Source organism: Falco punctatus (genome assembly GCF_963210335.1).
Source record: "Falco punctatus genome assembly, chromosome: 4".
In the NCBI taxonomy this organism is placed as follows: domain Eukaryota; kingdom Metazoa; phylum Chordata; class Aves; order Falconiformes; family Falconidae; genus Falco; species Falco punctatus.
In genome coordinates, this window is record NC_137583.1 from 31,958,660 (window position 1) to 31,980,990 (window position 22,331).

A 22,331-nucleotide genomic window follows, 5' to 3' on the forward strand; every position below is an offset into this window, starting at 1 on the left:
TGACAGCTCAGAACTGGGGAGAAACTGAACAAAGGAAAGGGGAGAGAAGGAGAAGGAGTGACTATTGAAATAAGATATTAATAGGTTAGAAAAAGCAGAATTAATAAAGACTTTTAAAAACATGTCATCAAGAACCCTGCCAGTGCAGAATTATTCATGTACATTTACTATTGTTTTTATCTGGCTCAAGCAGTAAGATTTCTACTGCTTCCCTTGGGAGACTTTTCTGCAAGAGAATAATTCCTACGTTGGGAAAACTCTTTTGATATTGATCTTAAATTAGATTTTCTTCATTTTGCCCTATTACTTTGAGTTATGTCAAGTTATGCTGTACTTAATTGCCCTCTCTTTCTGTCATATATCTGTAGATAATTATTACTGTCTACTTAAAACCCTTGCAACAATGCGTGCTAGCTCTGAGGATGACATACCAGTGATCCCAGTGTTGAGCTAAAATATACAGGCTGAATTTGTTTTGCTCCTTTCTTATCATCTCTCCCCAACTGTTTCAGCATTTCTTCAGGCTCTGTGTGGTTTGGGAGCACTGTTTTGGAGGAGAGAGTACCAAACCAGAGTGTAGCACGCCAGGGGCCGTCACATCTGAGCCATGGAGATGTAGCCTCTAAACTTCATTCCTGGATAATGTCTTTGAGTATACAGACCAGAATAGCCTTGGCTGTATTCTTGTTGCAGTCTGATGTTGCATACCTGGTCTCACCTACTGTCCGTAAATCTCTTTCAGCTTTACAACTTTCCAGTTTTCTTCTGTTCATCAAACATCTGTGCTTTAGATATCTTTTTCTTTGCATTTCTTAGCAAATTTTTTTTTGTGTTTTTTGTGTTTTCCAAATGGAAGCTCATTCTATTATTTTCTACTCCCATTTCGATGTCTCCAGGTCCGTCCTTGTTATTTTCCTTCTCTGGCAAGCTTTCACAGTATCTCCTAGTCTGCAGATATCGTTACTGTCTTATTTGTTGCTCCTTTTAGAAGATCCATGAAAATATTGCATAAGAATTAGCACATGTCCCAGGGAATGTGCCGACTGACAGTTCTGCAGAAATGACTTGAAGGGTAGGAGCAGTAGTTATGATGGTGATATGTACATTTATACAAGTATAAAAGGGACATCGGGAGTCAGGTGTGACATGCCTGTGGGAGGGGATTAGAAGGGAATATTAGGCTGATCAAGGAAGGTGGGAAGTAGGCATGTTCTCTCTCTTTCACAGGGAGAAAAAGATAAATAATACTGATGGGAATAAGCACATGCTTTGGTTGGTTGTAAGATTTCTGCTGTTGGTTTGTTTTTAGCTTATGCTAGCTCAAAATCTCTTCCCCTTGCTCTGCTTGTGAAATCTTGAGCAGGAAAAGACGCTCAAGTGAAAACAATGTGTGTGAGGGTGAGCCAAGCTTCTCCTTTCTGGAAGAGAAATTGGGATCTGGTTGTGCCAATTGGGATCCGGCTTCATGTGCTCTGAAAACGCAGAGAAAGCTTCTGTGCCAGCCTGGGCACCCTTAGGTGAAGCTCTGCTGCCAGGTGGCTCATGCACCCTGGAGGTTGTTGTTCTCTCCCCTGGGAGAGATGGAGGGTTGGATGGAGCCATCCGGCAGGGTGAGTGATGGGCCATCAGTTGGGTCACCTTGAGTTTCAGTGTGTGGGCTGGGAAATGGGACTTCTAAGTCTCAACCACTGGTTCTTCGCTGGGCTCTTGTTCTCCCTTACCTTTGTGGTATCATTCTGAGACATGGGATATTTAAGACAGTGTAGCTGTGCATTAAGTGGAGTCCCACTGAGGTTCTAGAAACAGCTACAATACAAAAAATGATAACAGCACATTTAATTAATTCTTTCCACTTCAGTTTTGCTTTTGCACTTGTCTTCACCATGGGTTCCGTGCTGCTGCCTTGGCTTAGTTAGCCAAGACATAACCCACCTGTTTTCCTGTAGGAAGTGATGGGCTTTTGCTCTCTGGGCCAGGTGGGATGCCTGCAATTCTTACCTTCCTGGGTCTTGTCTGCATCTCTAAATACTTGAAGCTGTGGTCAGGCGTCACTTATGGCTACTGATTACTGCTTCTTAAAATTCATCTGTGTCCGCAAGTCATTTAAAAAGCATTTTCCACATCTGGCCCTGGGTGCCCCAGCCCATCAGACTAAACCACCAATCTGGTTTTCCACAGCTGTCAATTTTGCTAGTCTCGTTTCCACTCGATTGCAGGGAGGAAAGCAACAACTGCGCAGTGTCCAGTTTTCCATTCTTTGTCTCACAGCAAGCTGTCAGGATCTGGCATGGTTTGCAGAGCCTCTTCCGTTTGAAGTTCTTTTATTTTTTTCTTTCTGGCACTTCAAATGCTCTCGGGGGCCCCCGAGGTTGAGAACCAGGTTTGTCAGACAGAGAGGTCAGACAAGGGTTACCGATGCTATCGCTCAGAGGCAAACTGTCATCACCAGACTCGGAAATTATGAACAGGGTGTGGAGGGGGAGACCTCGGTAGCTGGTGCTGCTGCTGATCCAGAGATACCTGGGAAGAGTGGCAGCTCCTGCTGAAGCTGCGGCTGGTTTGGAGCAGGGATGGCCCAGGAGAGAGGCACAAATGGGACCTGTCCCCAGAGGAGAGCACCCGGCACCTTCTGCAGGCGCCACAGCCAGAAGCTGGAGCCAAAGCCTGTTGATGCTGGTGGAAAGACTCATATTGCTTTGGTGGTCGTTGAATCAAGCCTCATCTATACAGCACATGTAGGAAGAGGGACAATGTTTACTTCTCAGTTATGTCATTGCAATTGAGTACATTAGCCTTTCCCCTTTGCATAGGTAGAGCATTTCTGAATGCTTTCACATGGAGGGTGAGATGTTTCTTCTTTTCCTTTCTCTGTTCTCACTTTCTGCCTCTGCTTCCAGCACTTACAGTGCTCCCTTGGAGGACGAATAGAGGAGTAGCTTTTTCTATGGCAGACACTGACATTTGCTTCTGTCTTCTCTGCCCAGCCTATAAATAAAAGCCATCTTTATTTCTCCTTTCTTCAGAAGATGAGTATGTCATCTCTGTGCTGTACTCCTGCTTTGTAGAGTTGACTGGCAGGCACCAGGCAGCCTTCAGCATCCACAGGGAATCTACCCAGGCAGAAACAATGCAGGCTGGCACATAACAGTGTGGAGTAAACTGCACGGTACCAAGGAAGACCCTGGAGTTCCTCTTTGGTACCTGGGAAGCTTTTCTTTTCAAGTCATTTGTGTCGCTGCAGAAGGAGTTAAGGATAAATTAATTATTTTTGGTAAGACTGCATTGTATTTATTTATACCTGAATGTTCTTCAATAATGGATGCTGGAATGGCTACTTATGATTTCTGTGTTTGTCAAACACTATATTAGCAGAAGGTGTATCTGTAATTTATCACACGATAAAATCTTAGTAGGGTGGGAATGACTGTGCTGGTGGCTGCGTATACATTGATGGATTGTCTGCTCCAAAATGCTTAAATCTTGTTAAAATAATAATATGAATAGGTTGCTCAGCAGTAATGATACATACAACAGTACACAGAATATAGACTAAGCTTTAAGATAAACGCTTTTGGCATTGAAGAGACTTTAACCTAAAAGGATGGGACCCGTGAGGGGGACATTTAAAGTTTTATCCTACTTTGTAATCCTGAATTCCCTTCTAGTGGGGCCTCATTGGTAACAAGATATATACTGAATTAACTAAACAGTTAATTGATGAAGCTCTCTGGCTTTAAAATATGTGCCTGTAAATAATGGATACAATTCATCCATGGTGTCCAGTAACACCAGTGAAGTCAGTGGAATTACACCAGGATTGAATTTGATTCCTTCTTTGCCTATCAGCAGTACAGCTTGCCCATTTTATGGGGAAACAGTTGCCTTAGGCTGTTTATACTGGCTATGCTTAAGATTTGGAAGGGCAGGGGAAAAAACCAGAGCAGCTGTAGGGAGAAATCACAAAAATACCTTGTGTAATGCTCTACCTCCTTTTTCTCTCTTCTTTAATAATAGGGCAGCACGCTGAGAAAGCGGAAGATGTATGAAGAATTCCTGAGCAAGGTCTCCATTTTGGGTCAGTTGCCCTTTGGACTTGCCTGTTAGTTCTTCTGTTACACATGTTGGCAGAATGAATTTTGGTCTTTGATGGCACAATGAAAGCAATGGTGGTCAAACAGAAGGTCTCACGGTTGTGTCCCTTCCAAAGGAATGAAAGCATAAAAGGCCCTTTTTAGGACTTGTTTTTCTCCTTCTTTAATATGCAAAGAACATGTGTTTGAAGGAGAAATCTTTCCTTAAATATGGGAGCAGGCATGCACCAGTAACCTTTCGGTAGCTGCTATTGCAGTATGGATTATATGGATAGAGGAGAAAGCAGTGCACAGATATGAATTTGTGATAAAGTCTAGTTACATCCTCCAGGTGATAGGTGAGAAGCTTTTTCCTGGAAGAATACTGTATTTATGTGCATAAACAAACTAACCTTAGAAATCAAAATGGGCTGATTTTTTTTCTTCTGTGTATTTTATAGCCCATGTCTCACATTCTTAAAACATCTGTTTAGCTTCTTGTCCTTGGATTTTGTTTCCCTTTGATTAATGTGATAGCCACGAAATTTGGACATGTTCTTGATGGCCTTCAGTAGGAAAAACAACAAACCCATAATGCCTGACCAATCAATCACCATTAGGAGAACAAAAGCTTCTAATGAGGAGGACAGTGTTAGACAGTACAATGAAATGTTGATTCTGTAGGAGAAACATCATGTTTCTGCTGGGGCTATTTTGAAAAAAACAGTTCGGGTTTAATTTGCTAGATAATTAAAGTATTTATATTTCTACATAAACAATTTCCATTTCTTGTTTATGGTATTCAACTACCATTTGAGCCTGAAATATGAGAGTGTCTTAGTGAAAATACACTTGAACTTCTGAGAGGTGCTACCCATGAAATTTTCAATTATATTTGTATGCTTAAAGTAAGGCCAAGTGTGTTGCTCACTTACTAATGAAGTTTTGTCATTTAAATGCCTTCTTTTATGCTTAATTTAAATCTTCCTAAATTAAGAGCACAAATTACACCAAATTACAATGAGTATTTAAAGAAAAAAGGATCTCTGCACCTGCACTAATGAGGGGCAATTACAACAATGAGACATCTCAAAACAATTCCAGAGTAGAAAGGTTATTCAAAGATGTGCTTCCTTAAACATGCAGTTTGCAATGTAATTATATCCTAGTTTGTAGTACGGCTTTTGAATTTCAGTAAAAAAAAAAAGAGGAAGGATTTAAAGATTTGAACCTTTTTTAAGCACGGAAAAGCAGTGGGCAAAGTAACGCATCATTTCAGGAACAGAGGATTTAGGTGAAATGTGTAAGGATCTGTTTCACATGTCTAAAAAGTAGATGGCACCTGAGAAACAGAGAGATATTTTAGAAGTCACAACACAGCACTGAGGAGTCAACTTCACTTCAGGCCTTAATGTGGCCAGAACGTGGTGATTTCTTGGTGGAAAAACTTCTACCTGCTTCTTATATTTATTTTTTTTTTCAAGGCCCTTCCAGCGTCTGTAACTAGCCATATAATTGTAAGGGCCAAATTTAAAAAAAAATAAAAAAATCTAAGGATTTTTTAGATTATCAGTAGCTGCTTATAGTGTATCGAACAAGATACAATAAAGCCGTTTTAAATCTTTCTTCTGGAGTTTAAGTAAATGTAAAGCCATGAATTGTTATGTACAATTTAGAAATTGCAAAAAAATTGCATATGGTCTATTTTATTTGATACTTGACTTTAACTCTGCAACTAAAACTTTAGGAGTTTTATTGTGTACAATATTCTATATACTGCTCTGTTTGCAAGAATCATTAACCAAATGTGGTGGTGCAATTCCCTTAGACAAAAGAGAGATGCTTTGTGACTAGAGACAGAATTAGCTTTGAATTTTTCATAAAGCTGCTGAAGAAGTTGTTTCAAGAGACTCTTTTCATTGTTAATTACTGAGTTGTTTTTTTTTAAAACAAGATAAAACCTGCTCTAGTCTGTATGAAAGAGTTTTATGCTTTTTTTTAGTCAAATGGAGCACTTTTTGAATGTTGCATTGACGATATGGGCTCGGTCTTTAATATTAATGCTTCGGCAATGAAGGTCACAAATACACCGGGTACACCAGGAGAGTGCATATGTGGGGAGAATATTAGAAATAATTATTTCCCAAACTGCAACACAAAGTGGAGTAAAAACGTGAATACATACGGGTGGCAGGCTACTCAAAACTTACCTTTGATGCATTGATTACTTTGATCTGGTTTTGTTACCAGACTCCTTGTGCACTTCTGAGCTCAGCCAGAAGGCTTTTTAACTTTTAAGGAACAACTCTCAACCTCACACAGTACTTCTAAGCAATATTTTGAACAAAATGGGAAACCAGAGTCTGGAGAACAGCCCAGATCTAATCCTGGTGTCAGAAGCCATGTCTTGACTTCTATTAGTTCAATAATTCATAATAAGTAAGAATCAGCAGAGCTCTAGTACATGGATTTTAGCCCAGATTTTTAAGGCAGTGAAGGTTATATCATTGTATTATCTGTTTCTTTTAATAACTTTTAAACCTGTCACTTCTTTCAGTCAAACCTGATAAAAGTAGAGAAGTCCAAGTACAAGTCATTGTCCTGAATTCTCATGTAAAGGGACAGAGGAGAGAGACACAGGTTGGCACCCCTCCCCTCCCCGAGGCAGGACAGGTAAAATTCATCCCTTGTGAATGCAGGAGGAGCAAGGCAGTGGGACAGCCAGCAGCCCTGGCTAAGCCACTGTGCAGGCTGTCCCAAATTTGCCGTCTAGGTGTCACAGGGGATTTGTGGCAGCGGAGGTGGGTGGTCAGGCCACCCAGCCACAGGAAGCAGGCTGTATTAGCTCTATTACTCATAAAATAGACTGGTAATTTTTTTCTTATTGTCGTTTACATGGAAGTTTTATAATTTCTCTCTCTGAGCGGGGGAATGAAAAGAAAACCACTCTGTAAACCGTCCCGCTGGCAAATGAAACAGGGGTGCCACTTCAAATCACTGTACTGAGCCACCCATGCTACCTGGGTCCTGCCGTTAGCGTCAGTGGTGTGTGGTGTCACCCACAGGGGAAGAGTCATCTTCTAGACTGGCATTTTTGCATCGCATATCTAGCAGCCCATCAGGAACTGGCTGAGAGCAACTGATGAAAAGACAGTAGGACTTGTTCTGACATCTGGTGTGGGATGTGGTAGAGAATCTCTGTGCTCCCGTATCGCTGGTGTCTCCAAACAGCTCCTAGGCTGCTCCAATCTGCTGCAGCATCAGGGCAGCACAGATCAGATCGCAGGCATAGGGAACCAGAGCCAACTTTTTTTGTGCCCAACTTTTAAGATTAGTATCTGGGTGATTGCTAAAGTGTGTAAGACACAATAAATACATTCATGTTTCCCAACTGGAGGTTCATGCAAAGTGCCTGGATGAAAGAAATGTTTCTTGTATAACAGAACCAGGCATAACCGAGCTGTCAGTTTAGATACGAATCTTCAGCCAAAGTTAGAGTCTTTTTATAATAAAGCTTTATGATCTTCAATATTTTAGAGTCCTTGGACAAATGGGAGCGGCTGACAGTGGCTGATGCCCTGGAACCTGTCCAGTTTGAAGATGGAGAAAAAATCGTTGTGCAGGGAGAGCCTGGTGATGACTTCTTCATTATTACAGAGGTAAGATTGGCATCTTGATAAGCTGTCATTTCCTGGTAAAGATCAAGACTTTGTATTAAAGGAAATCGGGTTCAGTTAAATCTCTTCTTCAGCATAAAACCAAACTAAGTCCACTCAAATCAGGAGAATTACTCACAATTCAAATGAACTCAAACACCAGTTCCATGGAAATGTCTTAAGTGGGACGATCCCTGATTTCCAGTAAATTGAAGAGTCAGAGGAATTTTGAGGTGTGTCTAGTGCCTTTACTGTTTGAAGGTTTGTTTTCTACATGAGATTTTTCTTGTTCCAAATTGCCAATACTTCAGCCAGGCTGGCCAGCCACACAGTGCATTGATCATTGTTCCCAAAGGGACTTACTTCGGAGATCAGAAATGAAAATCTGTAAACTGGAGCAGGAGACCTGATCTGAAAATGGATAATTTGTTCTTTGTTTTGCCTTAAACTCAGTCCAAATGGCTGAGCCATTTTCTTGTTTACTGTCACACAGGCAGACAGATCTGTCAGGCAGCTGAAAACGCTGACATCTTTTTGGGAGATTATCTGACACTTCAGTTCCACCGTCCCACTTCTGCAAACAGATGCTGACAGGGTTTTTTCCCTCCTCTCTGACATAAATATTTAGATCCTTGGTGTCTCATACAAATACCTAGCTGCTGTGATATAACAAGTTATAAAAAGGTATTGGAGAGTCTCAGACTACGAATAATGAGACAGCATTAGGAAATGGTTGTATTTGTATTGAAGTAGGACCTTTTCACTACCAGCTATGAGTGGGCATACACAAATATATAGACCAGGAATGACCAAAATATGGCTCTGTGTTGACAGTTCAAGAGCATATGCCAGGCCAAGTATTACATGACCAGCAACGAGGCAGCGATGGCACAGGAGCTAGGAGGTGATCTGAATCCCTCACTGTGAGAGAGGGTGGGTCAGATGGTGTAAGGAAGCTGGTATCATTGTCTTGCCTTGGGATCCAGTTGTATGTACACAGAATACATCTTTGGCTCCATCAGGCTGCTGTGCTGTCATGTGGTTTAGGAGGAAAGACCCTGCCCCGCTCAGGTGATAAAGAGCTTGTACAGCTCCCGTTCTGGATGGCTTAGAGGCCAACAGGTTTTTCTTTGCTTGGTCCTTATCTGTAGATTTTTTGACAGGTGCCTCTATTCAAGGCAGCCAGAATTTGGTTCATAATCAATATCTGATACTTAAAATTTCGTCATTCTTTCCTCTTGTGTCTTGGAAATACATATTTGATTTATGAACATCGTTTTCCTTCTGATGCTCGCAAAATTGTCAATGCAAATAACTGCACCTGTACGTCACACAGTTAGACAGATAAGGAACTTCAAGTATGTGATGAGCAGTGCCCCTTCAAAATAACAGTGTCAGAATAAAAGGGACTAGTTATTAGATAGGATTTTTTTTTGTCAACAAGATATTTAGTATATAAGAAAAAATTAGGAAATGTGGAATTTTATTTCTACTAGTGTTATTAGGTGTGCTGTTCTTCCTTGCAGCAGTGTGAGACTAGGAAAACCTAATTTTCTTAGCCATCGAATCCCATGTGGAAAATTGGCAGCTTGCTTAAGAATTACCAAGGGCCTTTCTTTCCCCCTTCTTGATGGAACAGCTGTTAAGACTTGAATGGGTAGAAAAGTATTAACACTACATACTGCATAATCATAAACTATCTGCTCGCCTCACCCTTCTGCTATAAATCTAACATAGTTTCACACTTTAGAAATTGCCTGTATTTTTCTACATTAAAGAATGAACATCCAGTATCAACTGTTTCTTGTGCTGCAGTAGTATTTCTGCCTGCTCACACATAGTTTAAGCTTCGTATTTTAAACCTGAGTTCTCGGGAGTTTACATCTTTGATGTTAAACTTTTCTGCAGGAGAGTCGATGCAAGCAGCCAGGAACACATGATTCTACAAACTGGTTGAAAGTAGTTTTGGCTGGTTTGTTGTCACAGTATGTTGAAAAGCCATTAGCTTCTTTCGTATGTTTTTAGATGTTTGTGGCCTTATAATCCAAAACACTAGAAATGGAGCCAATTTGTTTGGCTGCTTTATATACAGAAACCATTTCGTGTATCACCGGAATGCAGTCTCCTTTGGAGCGCAGCACGTCCAGTAGTACAAAGCTAAATTTGCCACACAGTTTTTGGGCAAGATACTCATTTATTTTAAGCCACGGTCATCCATGGCATGCCTTAGACCAACCAGTTATCAATTTACAAAGCTTTGGTGCACCAGCACCACCGATACTGGTTCCAAGTAGGATCTTGTCACTCCTATCATAAAAGTTTCTCTAAGACATCCAGGACTCACACGAGGATTTTAAGTTGCAAGTACAGTTTTGTACGAACTTCATAAATTAATCGTTCTTTTCTGGTTAGCCTGCAATGCTGCCTTCCCCTGTGACTTCCCTTTGGGATACCATCTTTTAAGTATATTGGTCTTGCAGAAGGACATAGGTTGTAAGGGAATTGGCACCTTCAAGATTCACAGACTGAAGAGCAACCATTAATTGCTTTTGAAAGGGAGACTTCCAGCCTCGGTAATGATCAGAACAGCAATTCTTGCTTTAAACTGGTTAGTATGGACGAGAATATTTAGTCTCCTCCTCCTGTCAAGCAAGCACATTCACCTTTTCTCTGTTTTTCTTAGTGTAACCTTTCTTTCATGGCTTTCTGTCTACCATCTTGTCTCCAGCGTTGCAGAAATCGTAGAAGGGTGCAGGTTATTTGAGGTGCAGGCTGTATGCATGAAAATGCTACAGTGCCCCATGGAGAGCAAGGCTGCAGCAGGAGCTCAGCCAAATTATTAGAATAATAGAAAATGTGCACAGGGAAGAGTCACAGGAAATCAGATCATTTTAAGTTCACTGCTCACAAAGCTGTTTAGGGTTCATTTTTTGTTAAAAAGTGTAATGAGAAAAGTATTACCCTGAGATTCCAGGACAGCTACAGGTTTTCTGCCATCTTAAATCTGCACAGGCCCTTGTAAGATGTTTACTTGCAGTGGGTTGGGTGCTTTTTCGTCTAAATCTTAAGCAGCCTTCAACAAGATTTAGTTTTAATATTCCTTAATTTAAAGGCTGTGATTTTTTCCAGAGATAGAATTATTTTAATGTTTATACCATATTCCTTAATTTGAAGATAGGATCAGAAGTGAATGTCTGCTTACAAAAGCAAAGTAACCACTACAATGAGATTGATTTACTGGACTTGAAACTGGTGTTGAAAAAAAAGAAAAAAAGAAGCAGCCCTACAGTTTCTGTCTTTTCAGATATTTCCAGGTCTTATTTTCCCACTATGGTTTTCACACAACAAACTTGGGCTTTCCCAGACCAGACAGATGTGGAATGTATCTGCTGGATTCCAAGGTCATGGAATTATCCCATATGAGATTCCTGGCACAGAGGTGAAAAACTGTAAGCACCATGAAACAATTGTTGCCATAAAGAATTATATTTTGGCAAGCGTGAATCATAACAGATGTACAGTTTCTAACAAATAAATTTGCAGTTGTACTGTACACTGCCACACTGTGTACCCAGCAGTAGGGAGGGTTTATTCATCTGACTTCAGATAACACAAATATTTTTAGCTAGCATTTTAAAGTGGTAGCTTGCAAAGGCATGTGAGCTTTGCAGAGTTAAATATCCCAGCAAATGTGAAGACCCTTTAAATGAAATGCCAGTTGAAGTTGAATGGGGGCTGATTTTATTCCCAACTCGTGCTTTGCCACTGACTTCAGCTGAAACAGTAGTTCAAACTAGTGGAGTAGTGCTCTGAAACTGGAAAGAAATGAGGTTTTGCTGTTGTCTAGGTTACTGAGAAAGGTAGTGACAATAGTATTAAAAATAGCGGTTATGATCATGTACCACTCTCTTAAGTTCAGCTGCCAGCTTGGCTGGGTGGCGCAGTACCTCGAAGCCTGTAATGCAGCTGCCAAAAACGCAGGGACCTGCAGCCGTGAAGTGCCCTGCTGGGTCTTCCAGCTCCCACCCCTCCCCATGTCAGATCATTTGGATCTACTTTCCATGACCGAGCACCGTATACGGCACACAGATATTGTCACGGGACTCCGCTGACTGTGCTCAGGGAGTGTTTTAATCTCAGTTGCATACTGAGAGCTTGCTGAACTGCTGCCATATGGCCCTAATACTCCATAAAGTTTGACATGGCTTAAGAAAAATGCATGCATAGACGCAAACGTACGCAGGTGTAGGAGGAGAGAACAGCAAAAGGTTTATAATAGTGCCACACTGCACCCGAAGAGCACAGCTTGTAACTGTCCTTTAAATGTGCTCTCCGCAGCCTGTCATCCCCTCGGAGGACGGCTTGGTTTAAGTGGTGCAGACAGCAGAGAAATAAAACTGCACAAGAAGTAAAACATTTCCAATTAATAGCTGGTCGAGCTGCCCAGCAATAGCATGCAGCAGCCTAAAAATAAAAGACCTAAAAATGGAAGATAATTCACAGGAGAAAATTCAAGGAGAAATGGACCCATTATGCCAAGTAGTTTTACATTAGACTTTTGGGTTTAATTTTAAAATTTAGTATATTTAATCGCAGATTAGTGCTAAGTTACAAGGGGGTAGTTGCACCCTCCTCTGCAACTCCTTTGTGTAAAGCACAAAAAATCTGGGGATTTGTGTTCTCTGTTGTTATCCTGCTGGCTAGAGAGGAGGCAGAGTCAGGGCATCTGATTTTCAGTCTCATCTGTATTATCAGTCCAGTCTGTGGGCAGAATGTTACCCTCCCTGCTTTTCCATCAGTGGGAATAATCCTAATGACGCTCCATGAAAGTGAGCAAAAGCTTAATGGGAAAAGACAGAAGGTATCCGTCAGTACTGAAACCAGGCGATAGGACTAGTAAAACTGACAAATAAAGAGAAGAAAATTCATTGATGATGCAGAAATCCTTCCAAAATTAATGCATAGAGCTGCCTCGTTGACAGAAATGAATCAAATGACTTGATAATGATTATTTGTCCGGCGCTGTTCTTGCTGATCACATTGAAAACAGTCTTGTAATCCTCAGGGGGCTGCTAGCTTTCTTGCTGCTGTTGACATTTCAAGTCAGGGCCACAAACTGGCTCCGGTCTGGGCAGGATCCGCTGCGAGTTCTTGCTGAGAGTGTACTTGAGATACTGTCCTGTAGGTGAAATCAGTGTTTCCAGCCCTGCTGACACTCTTGGCACGCTATGGAGCGTCTCTATACAAAGGCAGTTCAAAGCCTTGTTAGGTGGAACAGTGTAAACTCTTCCTACCATGGCAACGTGCACCAACAGAGGAAGGTCCTCGGTGTAACTCGGAAGGGCACTCCATTCTTCATAGAATTGGGCCTTTTTGTAGGAAAAGTCGACTTGAGTCTTCAATTGCACAACAAGCATCTGAAGATTTATGATTTAAAAGCTCCTTAAGAAGTAACAGAAAAAAAGAAAAATAATAGCACAATTGTTTCCTGCTCCAAATTGTTGCTCTTTGACTTTCTAACCTAAGAGAGACCCCTTTGGCACCTACCCCTGCGACAGGCAGGAGAACTACAAAGTAAACCTCTTCCGTATAGTTAATGAAGTCACTGCCTTAGGCACACTCTGCTATCACACCTGATAATCTCTTTAAAAACACAGTGTGATTAATTATTAATTAGGAAGATGAATGTTGTCTAGAAAAGGAGTTTCAAAGGCTACAATCCGAACTGCTTGGTGTTACCGGGGTTTTGTTGATACCAAAAATGTTTGTCAAAGGCAGTCTACAGCGACTCCTAATGTACCTAATAAACAAAATATGCCGAATAAACAGACCCAGCCATCACCAAGGGCTCGTTTTTAGCTTTCCTTGTTTTTAACAAGCAGATACATAATTTCTCATGGAACTCTTACAGGAAAGGTGCATTCAGTTTTCTTGATATCACCTAGTTGTGCTGGAGCAATAGCATTTCCGTTGGCCATGCCTCAATGTTCATCTGTGCTCAGGGTGGCATTTTTAATGGCCAGCTGACATCAGAGACTGGAAGGTAGGTGTGTGATTGGGTCCCATCCTGACTGGGGATGGAGGTGAAGTGTTTTGCTGAGTCAAAGGGCATTAAATATTAGCTTAGTCCAGCTCTTGTTAAACTCAGTTTAACTTTGACTCCCGTGGGCATTGGATCAGGCTGCATATATGCATGCAGTATCTATATACACGCAGTCTTGAGCGTATCCTTCTCTCTCCTCTGTCAGAAAGGGGCAGTGTTTCATAGGAACCAACTGGCTGCTCCCCTTCTTCTTCCCACCAGCCATGGAGGACATGTCAGTGTCTGCAGCTTTTGGCCCTTCCTTCCAACTCTTTTCTCCAGCCCCACTAATAGCCACCACAATGCTGTCACCTATGGTAAATTCTGCAGAATCTGAAACCTCAGAAGTGATGTGGAATGGAGCATTTTCTTAACAATTTTGTGAAATTGTTAAGATTAGTCAATATTTCTAGTCTATTTTAGAACTTTGCAGATTTTGTTCCTCATTTGTGGCAGAAACCAGGACAACTGTATGTAAATTCTGTGAGTTGCTATGAACCAAGAGACTGGAGAATAATGTATAATAGTTTAAAAATGTACGGTTAAAAAAATACTGTCAAACCCAGTCATGACTCAATCTTGAGTCCACAATCAGAATTAAGTCCTCTTGCATCATCCTCCTCCAAGACCATTAAGATCAGCTAGCTTTTGTAGTAAGAAAACGAAGCCTTTTTAAAAAAAAACAGTCTGATGCACAGGAAAATGATGTAAAAGCAATGTGCCCAGCCAATAGTTTGTTAGGGAAAAAAATCTCACCTGGATTGGCACATCCATGTGGTATGACCAAATAATTTTAAGAGTCGTAGTGACTCTGGTATATAATATATGTAAGATTTTAACCAGCTACTTGTCTGTCTTACATGAACATCTCATGAACTTCATGGGGTTTATCGTCACTACACCTGTGTGGTGCAGTGGGATGGTCTGAAGCACAGGCGCAAGAATCGAGTAGTTCTTCATTCCTGCTGAAAACAACTAATGGGAATTAGACACCTTGAAGGTCTGGCCCTTCACAGAAGGTCTAAGGCAGGGAAGCAGTGTTAACCCCATGGCCAGCATCCCAGGCTAACACATCGACTGACCATCCTGCTTGCTTTATGTTCAATTTTACCACCCAAAAAATGATGGGTATTATTTTCTACTGCAGGTTATGTGGAAGTTACTTGGCACTTTGTATTGCTAACAGAAGTTGGCTTATTTCTTCCCTTGTTTTTCTGTAAAAGTCTTCCATAAATCAAAGGTTGGCAAATAATAAAAATCTAGGATTATTTACTGGCTAAAGGAACATTTGCAATATCTTTGGCTACGTAGTTCAAAGGATTTGTCTTCTCTTGGAAAGTAGCTCTGGAGCTGCTGATCTTTAGCTGTAAAATAAAAGCCATCCCAGGAATGATGCTATCAGCAGTCCCAGAGGGCTAAAATGTCAGCTGAGGAGCGATCTAGTGGTCTTCCAGGTCACTGGGACTGAGAACATCGCTTATGCCAGTATCATGAGGTACATGCAGGACCTGCCATGTTACTCTGTGTCACTGGGACGCTGGTAAACTTAGGTCTTGAAGCAAAACCACTGGGAGGATGCAGTGTAGCCGTACCATTCTCAAAGGCTTAAAAGTAGTTTTCATAACCTCTCTTTTGCACATGCTGTACCCAGCGCAAAAAAAATATGTGTATGAATGTTTCCCCAGTTCACTTTTGACATGACAACTTGTGTAGGAGTCTTCAGTCTCATTCAGCTGTAATTTAAAACATCTGATTTGTAAACCCATAAAATTGAAGTTTATGCTGGAAATACAGACACGCCCTGGCCTTTTACCACTATAGGATATGTGGAAAACCGGGAGATTGTTTGGCACGCAGAGAAGTAAAACCCGAAGTTAGTAATTGGCAGTTTCATTCTTAATATATACGTGCTCCAGTTGAATTTTCATAAAAATCAGTGCTAGATTTTCTCTGTGTTCTAAACAGCCTGTGACTTTCTACGTAGCTAATACTGGCTTTAAGGAATGGTTGATGCTTTGACTCTTCTCTCTTTAGTCTTGTCCAGTAGTGCCTTCCTACTGGGGAAGTCTCCAAAAGCAGCGGGGGTTCCCAGGTAACAAAACACCTCTCTGCGAGTAAGGAGAGCAGCACAGGCTGTTTACCCCTCAAGGTTTTCAGGAGGTTCTCAGGATCCTTATAAGCTCTTTTGGCATTGAAGACTGAGCTCACAAGCCCTGATTCAAAGCACTTAGTCAACGTGACCAAGAACTTTATGGCCTGAGGCACGTTAAATCTAAACTGAAATTATAGGCATCTGCTGTCTTAGGAGCTAGGAGCTCTGTCATGAGGAGTGCTTCTCTGTCTTTAAGCAAAAATACTGCAATATAAACAAGACCTGAAATACAGCAGTGTCTAACCTAGTGGAAGAAGAATGGAGAATTTCCTAATCCCTGCTGGAGTTCATCACTTTCTCTGGACCGTGTTAAAGCTGTCCCTTCCTGAGATGGCTTTTGTCCCTCCTCTGCAGATACTGCTGAGGTGACTGCAGATTTGTGGGAAGAATAGACCCCTTAGGGCTCATTCATCAGCTGTGTAGCGTGGATTTTGGGGAGCATGCGAGGCTGTCCACAGTGTGCCCCAGGAAGAGGCAGCTTTGGGCTCATGAGATTTTTGCTTCTCAATTTCAGAATCTGGTCCTTTGAATACATAAGACTCACCAACTGAAAGGACTTAAGGAGAGGTTTCCACGGGGGATTTTCCTGATCTCCGTGATAAACTCTCTTCTCTTCTTCCCCCACTTTGCTCCAAGTTTTATTTTTTGCTCAGAAGCTGTTGCCGTAGCTGGCCACAGCTGCTCGCCCAGCCCTGGTCACAGCATTAGTTACGAGACTTTAATGACGATGTCTGTCTCAGCTTTTTGCTTGGTCTGGTTACTTCAGCATCTACAGAATGTTTTCACAAAGAAGCAGATGGTGGTAGGAGTAATTGGGCCGTAAAACAACATTAACAGCTAAAAACGATTTTCACCAGAAAGGATTCTGCGGGCAGGGTGAGGGAGGTGCAGCACTGTTTTCTTGTTTTCTCTCCCGTACATTCAACCCTGCCCCGGCTGTAGGTGGTAGCGCTCCGCACTGTCTGCTTCCAGGAGATGAGCCCTGTCAGGTCAGTCACAAATATGAACAGTTGATGAATAACCCATTACAGAGTCACTTTTATGTTGACTCAGTGGACGTTTCCTGGCTTCAGAGAGAGTCAAGATAATGGCTAGCTTTGTAGAAAGAAAGAATCTCTAAAATGCAACATTTTTTTTCCTTTGTGACTTTTATTGCTTTGTACGCTGACATGTCTGAGGGAGGAAAACAGTGTCTTGTTGCCAATAATCCACAGCGTTTGGCACAGACGGTCTTTAAAATCTGGCACTGGGATGAATATTAATTCAGTTGTTTTCCCACAGAAGCTACTGATTAGTCAAGGCCAAGTATCACTGAGATGATTCATTAAAACCCAGCATCTGAGCCCACCTTTACTGAGTGGATCTGCTTTTCATCACCCCTGCGACAGGTGGACTGAAGGTGTAATAAAAGGGACAACCAAAATCCTAGAATGGAGTAAAGATAAAAATGCAGAGGGACCCCAAAAGCTGGGCTGTGGTGCAACTGCTTCCCAGCTTTCTAGGCATGGAGCCAGGACAACTAGCCAAGGAGGATCACGCCCAGGCAAGGGGCTCCTCCCGTGGCTCAGAGCTGGTATCCGTATCCCTCTGTCACCATCCCCTTGCTCCCGGGCTTCCCAGTCCTAGTTGGCAGCTGGGTGGTATGGAAGAGAAGCTTGGGACTACTGTGGCACCAAGGCTGGGAGCACAGAGGCCACTGCAGTGTCCCTCTGCCTGTGGTGAGGGATGATGGTGACTGTCGGTGAAGTCTTGAGTCCCTCGACACATGTACGCGCCTCTGTTGGACACCTGCATGATCTAGCCCGATGTTAGCTGTGCTGCTGTGGCTCAAGGGCAGCATTTTGCAGTCAGAAGACTATAAAACTTCATGGCTTCATTCTGAAAAGCCTTTCAACAGAAAAGGCTAAATAAAAAACCCAAATCCCAATTTTTTATTCTTTTATTCTTTGTGCAAAACCCACTTTATTTCACCTAAGTACTTCAGGAGTCTCCATGCATGAAGCGGATGGCAGTTGGTGCAGTATATTCTGCTTCTTTTGGCTTTTCGCTATGTTGACTTGTCTCTCTCTGCCTGAATCTTGTCTTCTTCCATCCAATAATAAATTATTATAATTAATAATAAATTCATAGATAAAACAGAAAACAAAAAATTGATTAATTAAATAATAATAATAAAATATTAAACGTTTATTTTACTTCAAGGGGGTTACATAGCTACAGCACAGGTTTAATGCAGACTGTATCAAAGAAACACTGAAGGGGAAGGTTGTCTGAGATACTGCAATGGGAGGATGAACAAAACGATTGAAAAGGTCTTCCCGTGTCAAACATCTACAATTTTAAATACTGAACGATCAAGACAAAGGCGTTTCCTGGTGATTAATGATGGGCTGGGTGTAGTCATGTCTGGGCCTTAACCCTGGCCTCTCGTATATCCCTAGGAAATGCCCTGTGGCTCAGTTGTTTCTGCTGTTCTGAGCTACACTCGGTTTATGATTGATTGTCATTTTTAAAAGTACCTTTATGTTTGTGGCTATTCTGGTGACTGCTCTAAACAGCTTTGTTCCTCTCTCTTGCCTCTGGATGTTATTCCTAACCTAATATAAGTGTGCCTAAGCAGAAGTGGTGGAAATTTAGTCATACTTACGGTAGTCGTATGCAGGTGTGATATAGCCGGTGCACACGGCGAACTGCAGATTGTTTGATAATCAAGCGTGGCTGTAGAGCTAATGTATAGGATCCGTGCCAGCAGGGCAGTGATGTTCGCCTCCCATCTTTGCTAGATTGCAGTGTGCATGAGTATTGTTGAGAATTATGACCAATAAGAATATGATGCATTAATGTTATCGTGACAACGTAATGATAATCATATACATTGAGACTGTGGTTGTTGCAGTATAAAGGCCCTTTTTGCAGCATTGATCCCTCTCAAGGAGCTTGTATAGGTGTCATGGTGCACATGTCGTTACATTAATGTTGCATTTGGAGCTCATTTGACGTTATATTATTAAACCTAATGATACTCCCAAGGTGCTGGCTTTCTGAAAATGCACTGAAATGAGCAGCACTCACGATTTCCAGAGTCACAACCAAGTTAAAAAATGGAATGTGTAAAATGGTGTACATTTGTTTTCGAAAGCTCTCAGTAGCTCATTAGCTCGGGCATTGTCTTGCACTGTAATCTGTAGTGAACCCTAATGGATGCAGGAAAGAGATAAACTTGCTAGAGATAAACAAACCAAACAACCACCACTTTTCCAGTCAGTGCAAACCTGGGGTCTGTTCCTGTAGCCCCCTGCAACCCACCCCACAGTCATTACAACAGGTGCGTCATAAACGAGAGCCATAAAAGTAAAGTTTGCCAAACCAGGCCAAAGTTGTTTGAAGTTTCACATCAGACAACCAACTGATTTAAATGATAACTTTTTTAATTGGAGAGTGAAACATTAGCTGACAGATCATAGCAGGTCTCGCAGATTCAGCAGGCAATCACTATTTCCAGGAGTTTTGTAGCATCAGGAGCTGTAGCTTTTGGCTCTCCTTAAATTAAGGTAATGATCCGGAGATGCTCTGTGAATGATTTAATCACGTGTGAACCAGTAAGCAGGCAGATATGATTAAATCAGGTGCAACTTATTATGGTTGTAGCTATCATAGTGTAAGAACATTCCCCAGGGTATTTGTAGGTAGGTGAATGGTGTATTTTATTAGGTATCTCTGGAGAAGCAGCATCTTGAAGAAAGGCATGTGTGCCTGAAAGCTGTTCTCCCTTTTCTAGCTATGCCTGTTGGTCTAATAAAAGGTATTACTCCTACAAACCTTGTCTTGCCTGCAATTAAATAAAATACTCCCGGAACCATACTGTGTGAAAGATTTTTTAATTCATTTCAGATCTGCTATAGCTTCCATCCAGTCCCATCTGCTTCGCTGTGTGAACAGGAGCAGTTTATACCACTTCACAGCCTCTTCCTTCATCTTTTGTAGTAACTTCGCGAAGATTTAATAGTGACATATAATGAGGGCTTGTATGAGTGGAGTGAGGGAAGGCTTACCTTTGAACGTGTGAATTATAGAGTGTGCGGATTAACAAAGCGAGAAAGCGCAAAGGTACGTTCATAATAGCAATTGATAGAGTTAATAGCAACAGCAGATGGATCAGCCTGACCTTTTCCATCTCTAATTCTATAGGCTGCACTGCTCTTTTCTAGTGGATGGGGAAGAGGAAAACAAAATAGGCTAGAAAAACTTTTTAAGCTCAAAACTAGGATAAAAATGTAATGTTTTGAGGGCATGGGAAGAAAAACTGTCTTCCATGCTTTTCTTTAAAAAAACAGTAAGTAAAGAAGGATGAAGTAAGAATGAAAACAGAAATAGTGACTTCCTGCTTATGAAAATTAAGATTCTTTTCTTTTAAAAGCAGAAATCTATTCTGTACACGTAGTCTATTGGAAGGATATAGACACTGATGTTGCATACACATGGTAGAACAAATATTCAGTTTTAATAATGATAAATATGTCCTTTATTGCAGGTGGAGCCTCACTGTATTTTTTACTGATTGCTATATCTTTAAAATGGGAGGTTAGACCAGCAAGACCAAAACATCAACCAGATCGACTTTTAAACTAAAAAGGTTTTAAAAACTGTGCTGAATTTCCCTTCCCACCCACTGCCTCTGGTGAAGGACCGTACTGCACAGCCTGTCCCACCCAGAGGTAACACAGACACATCACTGTCCTCCACATTTTGCCTTGTGCTGCCCAGGAATGATCCCATCCAGCCTGCTGAGCTGCAGCGGAGGAGTAAATGCAGGATATCAGGTTTTGGCATCATGAACACTTGTCTTCTGTAGCCAGGCTACTTAGGCCAACTGCTGGCTGTAGGATTCATACTTAGTATAAATTAGGGCTCCTGAAGCAATTAGTGCTTGTAAGTACATGCAGGATAAGGCCTGGGAAATCTCAGTGTTGATCCACATGGGTCACTGTCTTTATGCTGTAGGATGTCTAACTCATCCATATGGTCCGATAGTTTAAAAGTGAAACATCTATCAAAATCTCATTACTTTGGAGACGATGGGAGCTCATGGATTATAAACCTTAATTTATTTTTCATATCTTAAATTATGGTGCCCTATCTAAGCCATAAATTTTTACAAAACAAACTGCTGATGCATTTGAAGGAGTCAAATAAATACTCTCAGCACCATGACAGTAGTGACAAGGGAGTGAGCAGGTGCGTGGGGTGAGGGTGGCAGAGAGGTGGTGATGGCACAGTGCTTTTGGAACTGCTACTCTTGTTGTTTTTGCAATAAGATGCCCGTATTTACTTGGAGGAGAGGAGAGAAGGTTAATGATACTGGTTCTTGGGAATACAGGCACTCCCCAGTTACTGAAAGGGAATATTCCTGGAACCACCAAAGATCATAATTTCACTCCCAAGTGTCTGCTAGCAGAAAGGCATGCCTGTCTGCCTTCGGTTTAATATCATCACAAAGTGCTGATTTATTAAATGGCGTCAAACATCTTGACAGCCTTTGAGCCTGTGCTCTGCAGGGTTTGCTTGGTGGGGTGGGGGGCTGAAATGGCTATCAGTGTACAAGGCAGTATTTAAAATTGAGCAGCACTAAAGAGCCTGTCCCTGCAAATCTAGGATTGTGCAATTTATTTCAGAGGGACTGATCTTGTCAAGGTTTGTGTGCCGTTTAAGGGGAAATCATTCCCACCGAGACCAAATGCTTTTGGGAGTGAGAGCGATAAGCACCTTGAATCCTTGCTAGATAATGCCCGAACCTCCCAGGACAGGGCTCAGGAGATTTATTCAGTTGTATCATTTATAGGAGGTGGGGTTTGCTGAAGTGCAAGACAGATAGAAAGCTCAACAACTTGTGTCGAAAAGATTTGATAAGTAAAATACAGCCATGAAACCTGTGATGGGAGCAAGGGTAGTGATCAGCACCAAATTTATTTAGTATGACAACGTCATTACGTATGTGGGTAATGAAGGATTGTTTCTGTAGTATTTTATTCTCTGTTATTTTATTTCTGTATTATTTTTGCCCTGGTTACCCTGGTCATCTACAATTGGACTCTTCCTCTAATACAGCCAGAACAGCGTTGATTCCAGAGATAAGACACACGCAGTGAAGGTGATACGGATAGATAATTATAAATGCGCCTTCTTTGTTTGACGGTGTGGACAGTCTTCCCGGGAAGGTCACTCTGACAATGCTCCAGGATGTACTTCTGGAGCTGGTGGCTGGTGCAACAAGAGGCCACGCGGTGTAATCAGATCTTACATCTGGGTGCTGGCTGTCAGGGTTTCAGGAAACTTCTTTTGCTCCATGATAGACCTGTTCTCACTGGGCAACG

The 22,331-nt window shown here is 41.7% G+C and overlaps 1 protein-coding gene across 3 annotated transcripts in view; it reads left to right on the forward strand.

Annotated features, from left to right (window-relative positions):
* Window positions 1-22,331, forward strand: part of PRKAR1B (protein kinase cAMP-dependent type I regulatory subunit beta) — a 100,765-nt gene that overhangs the window by 72,850 nt on the left and 5,584 nt on the right. For all 3 annotated transcript variants that reach the window (XM_080382450.1, XM_080382451.1, XM_080382452.1), the window contains exons 8-9: window positions 4,015-4,075; window positions 7,608-7,729. In XM_080382450.1, the coding sequence (XP_080238576.1) occupies window positions 4,015-4,075; window positions 7,608-7,729 (183 nt within the window). The remainder of the gene's footprint in view (window positions 1-4,014; window positions 4,076-7,607; window positions 7,730-22,331) is intronic.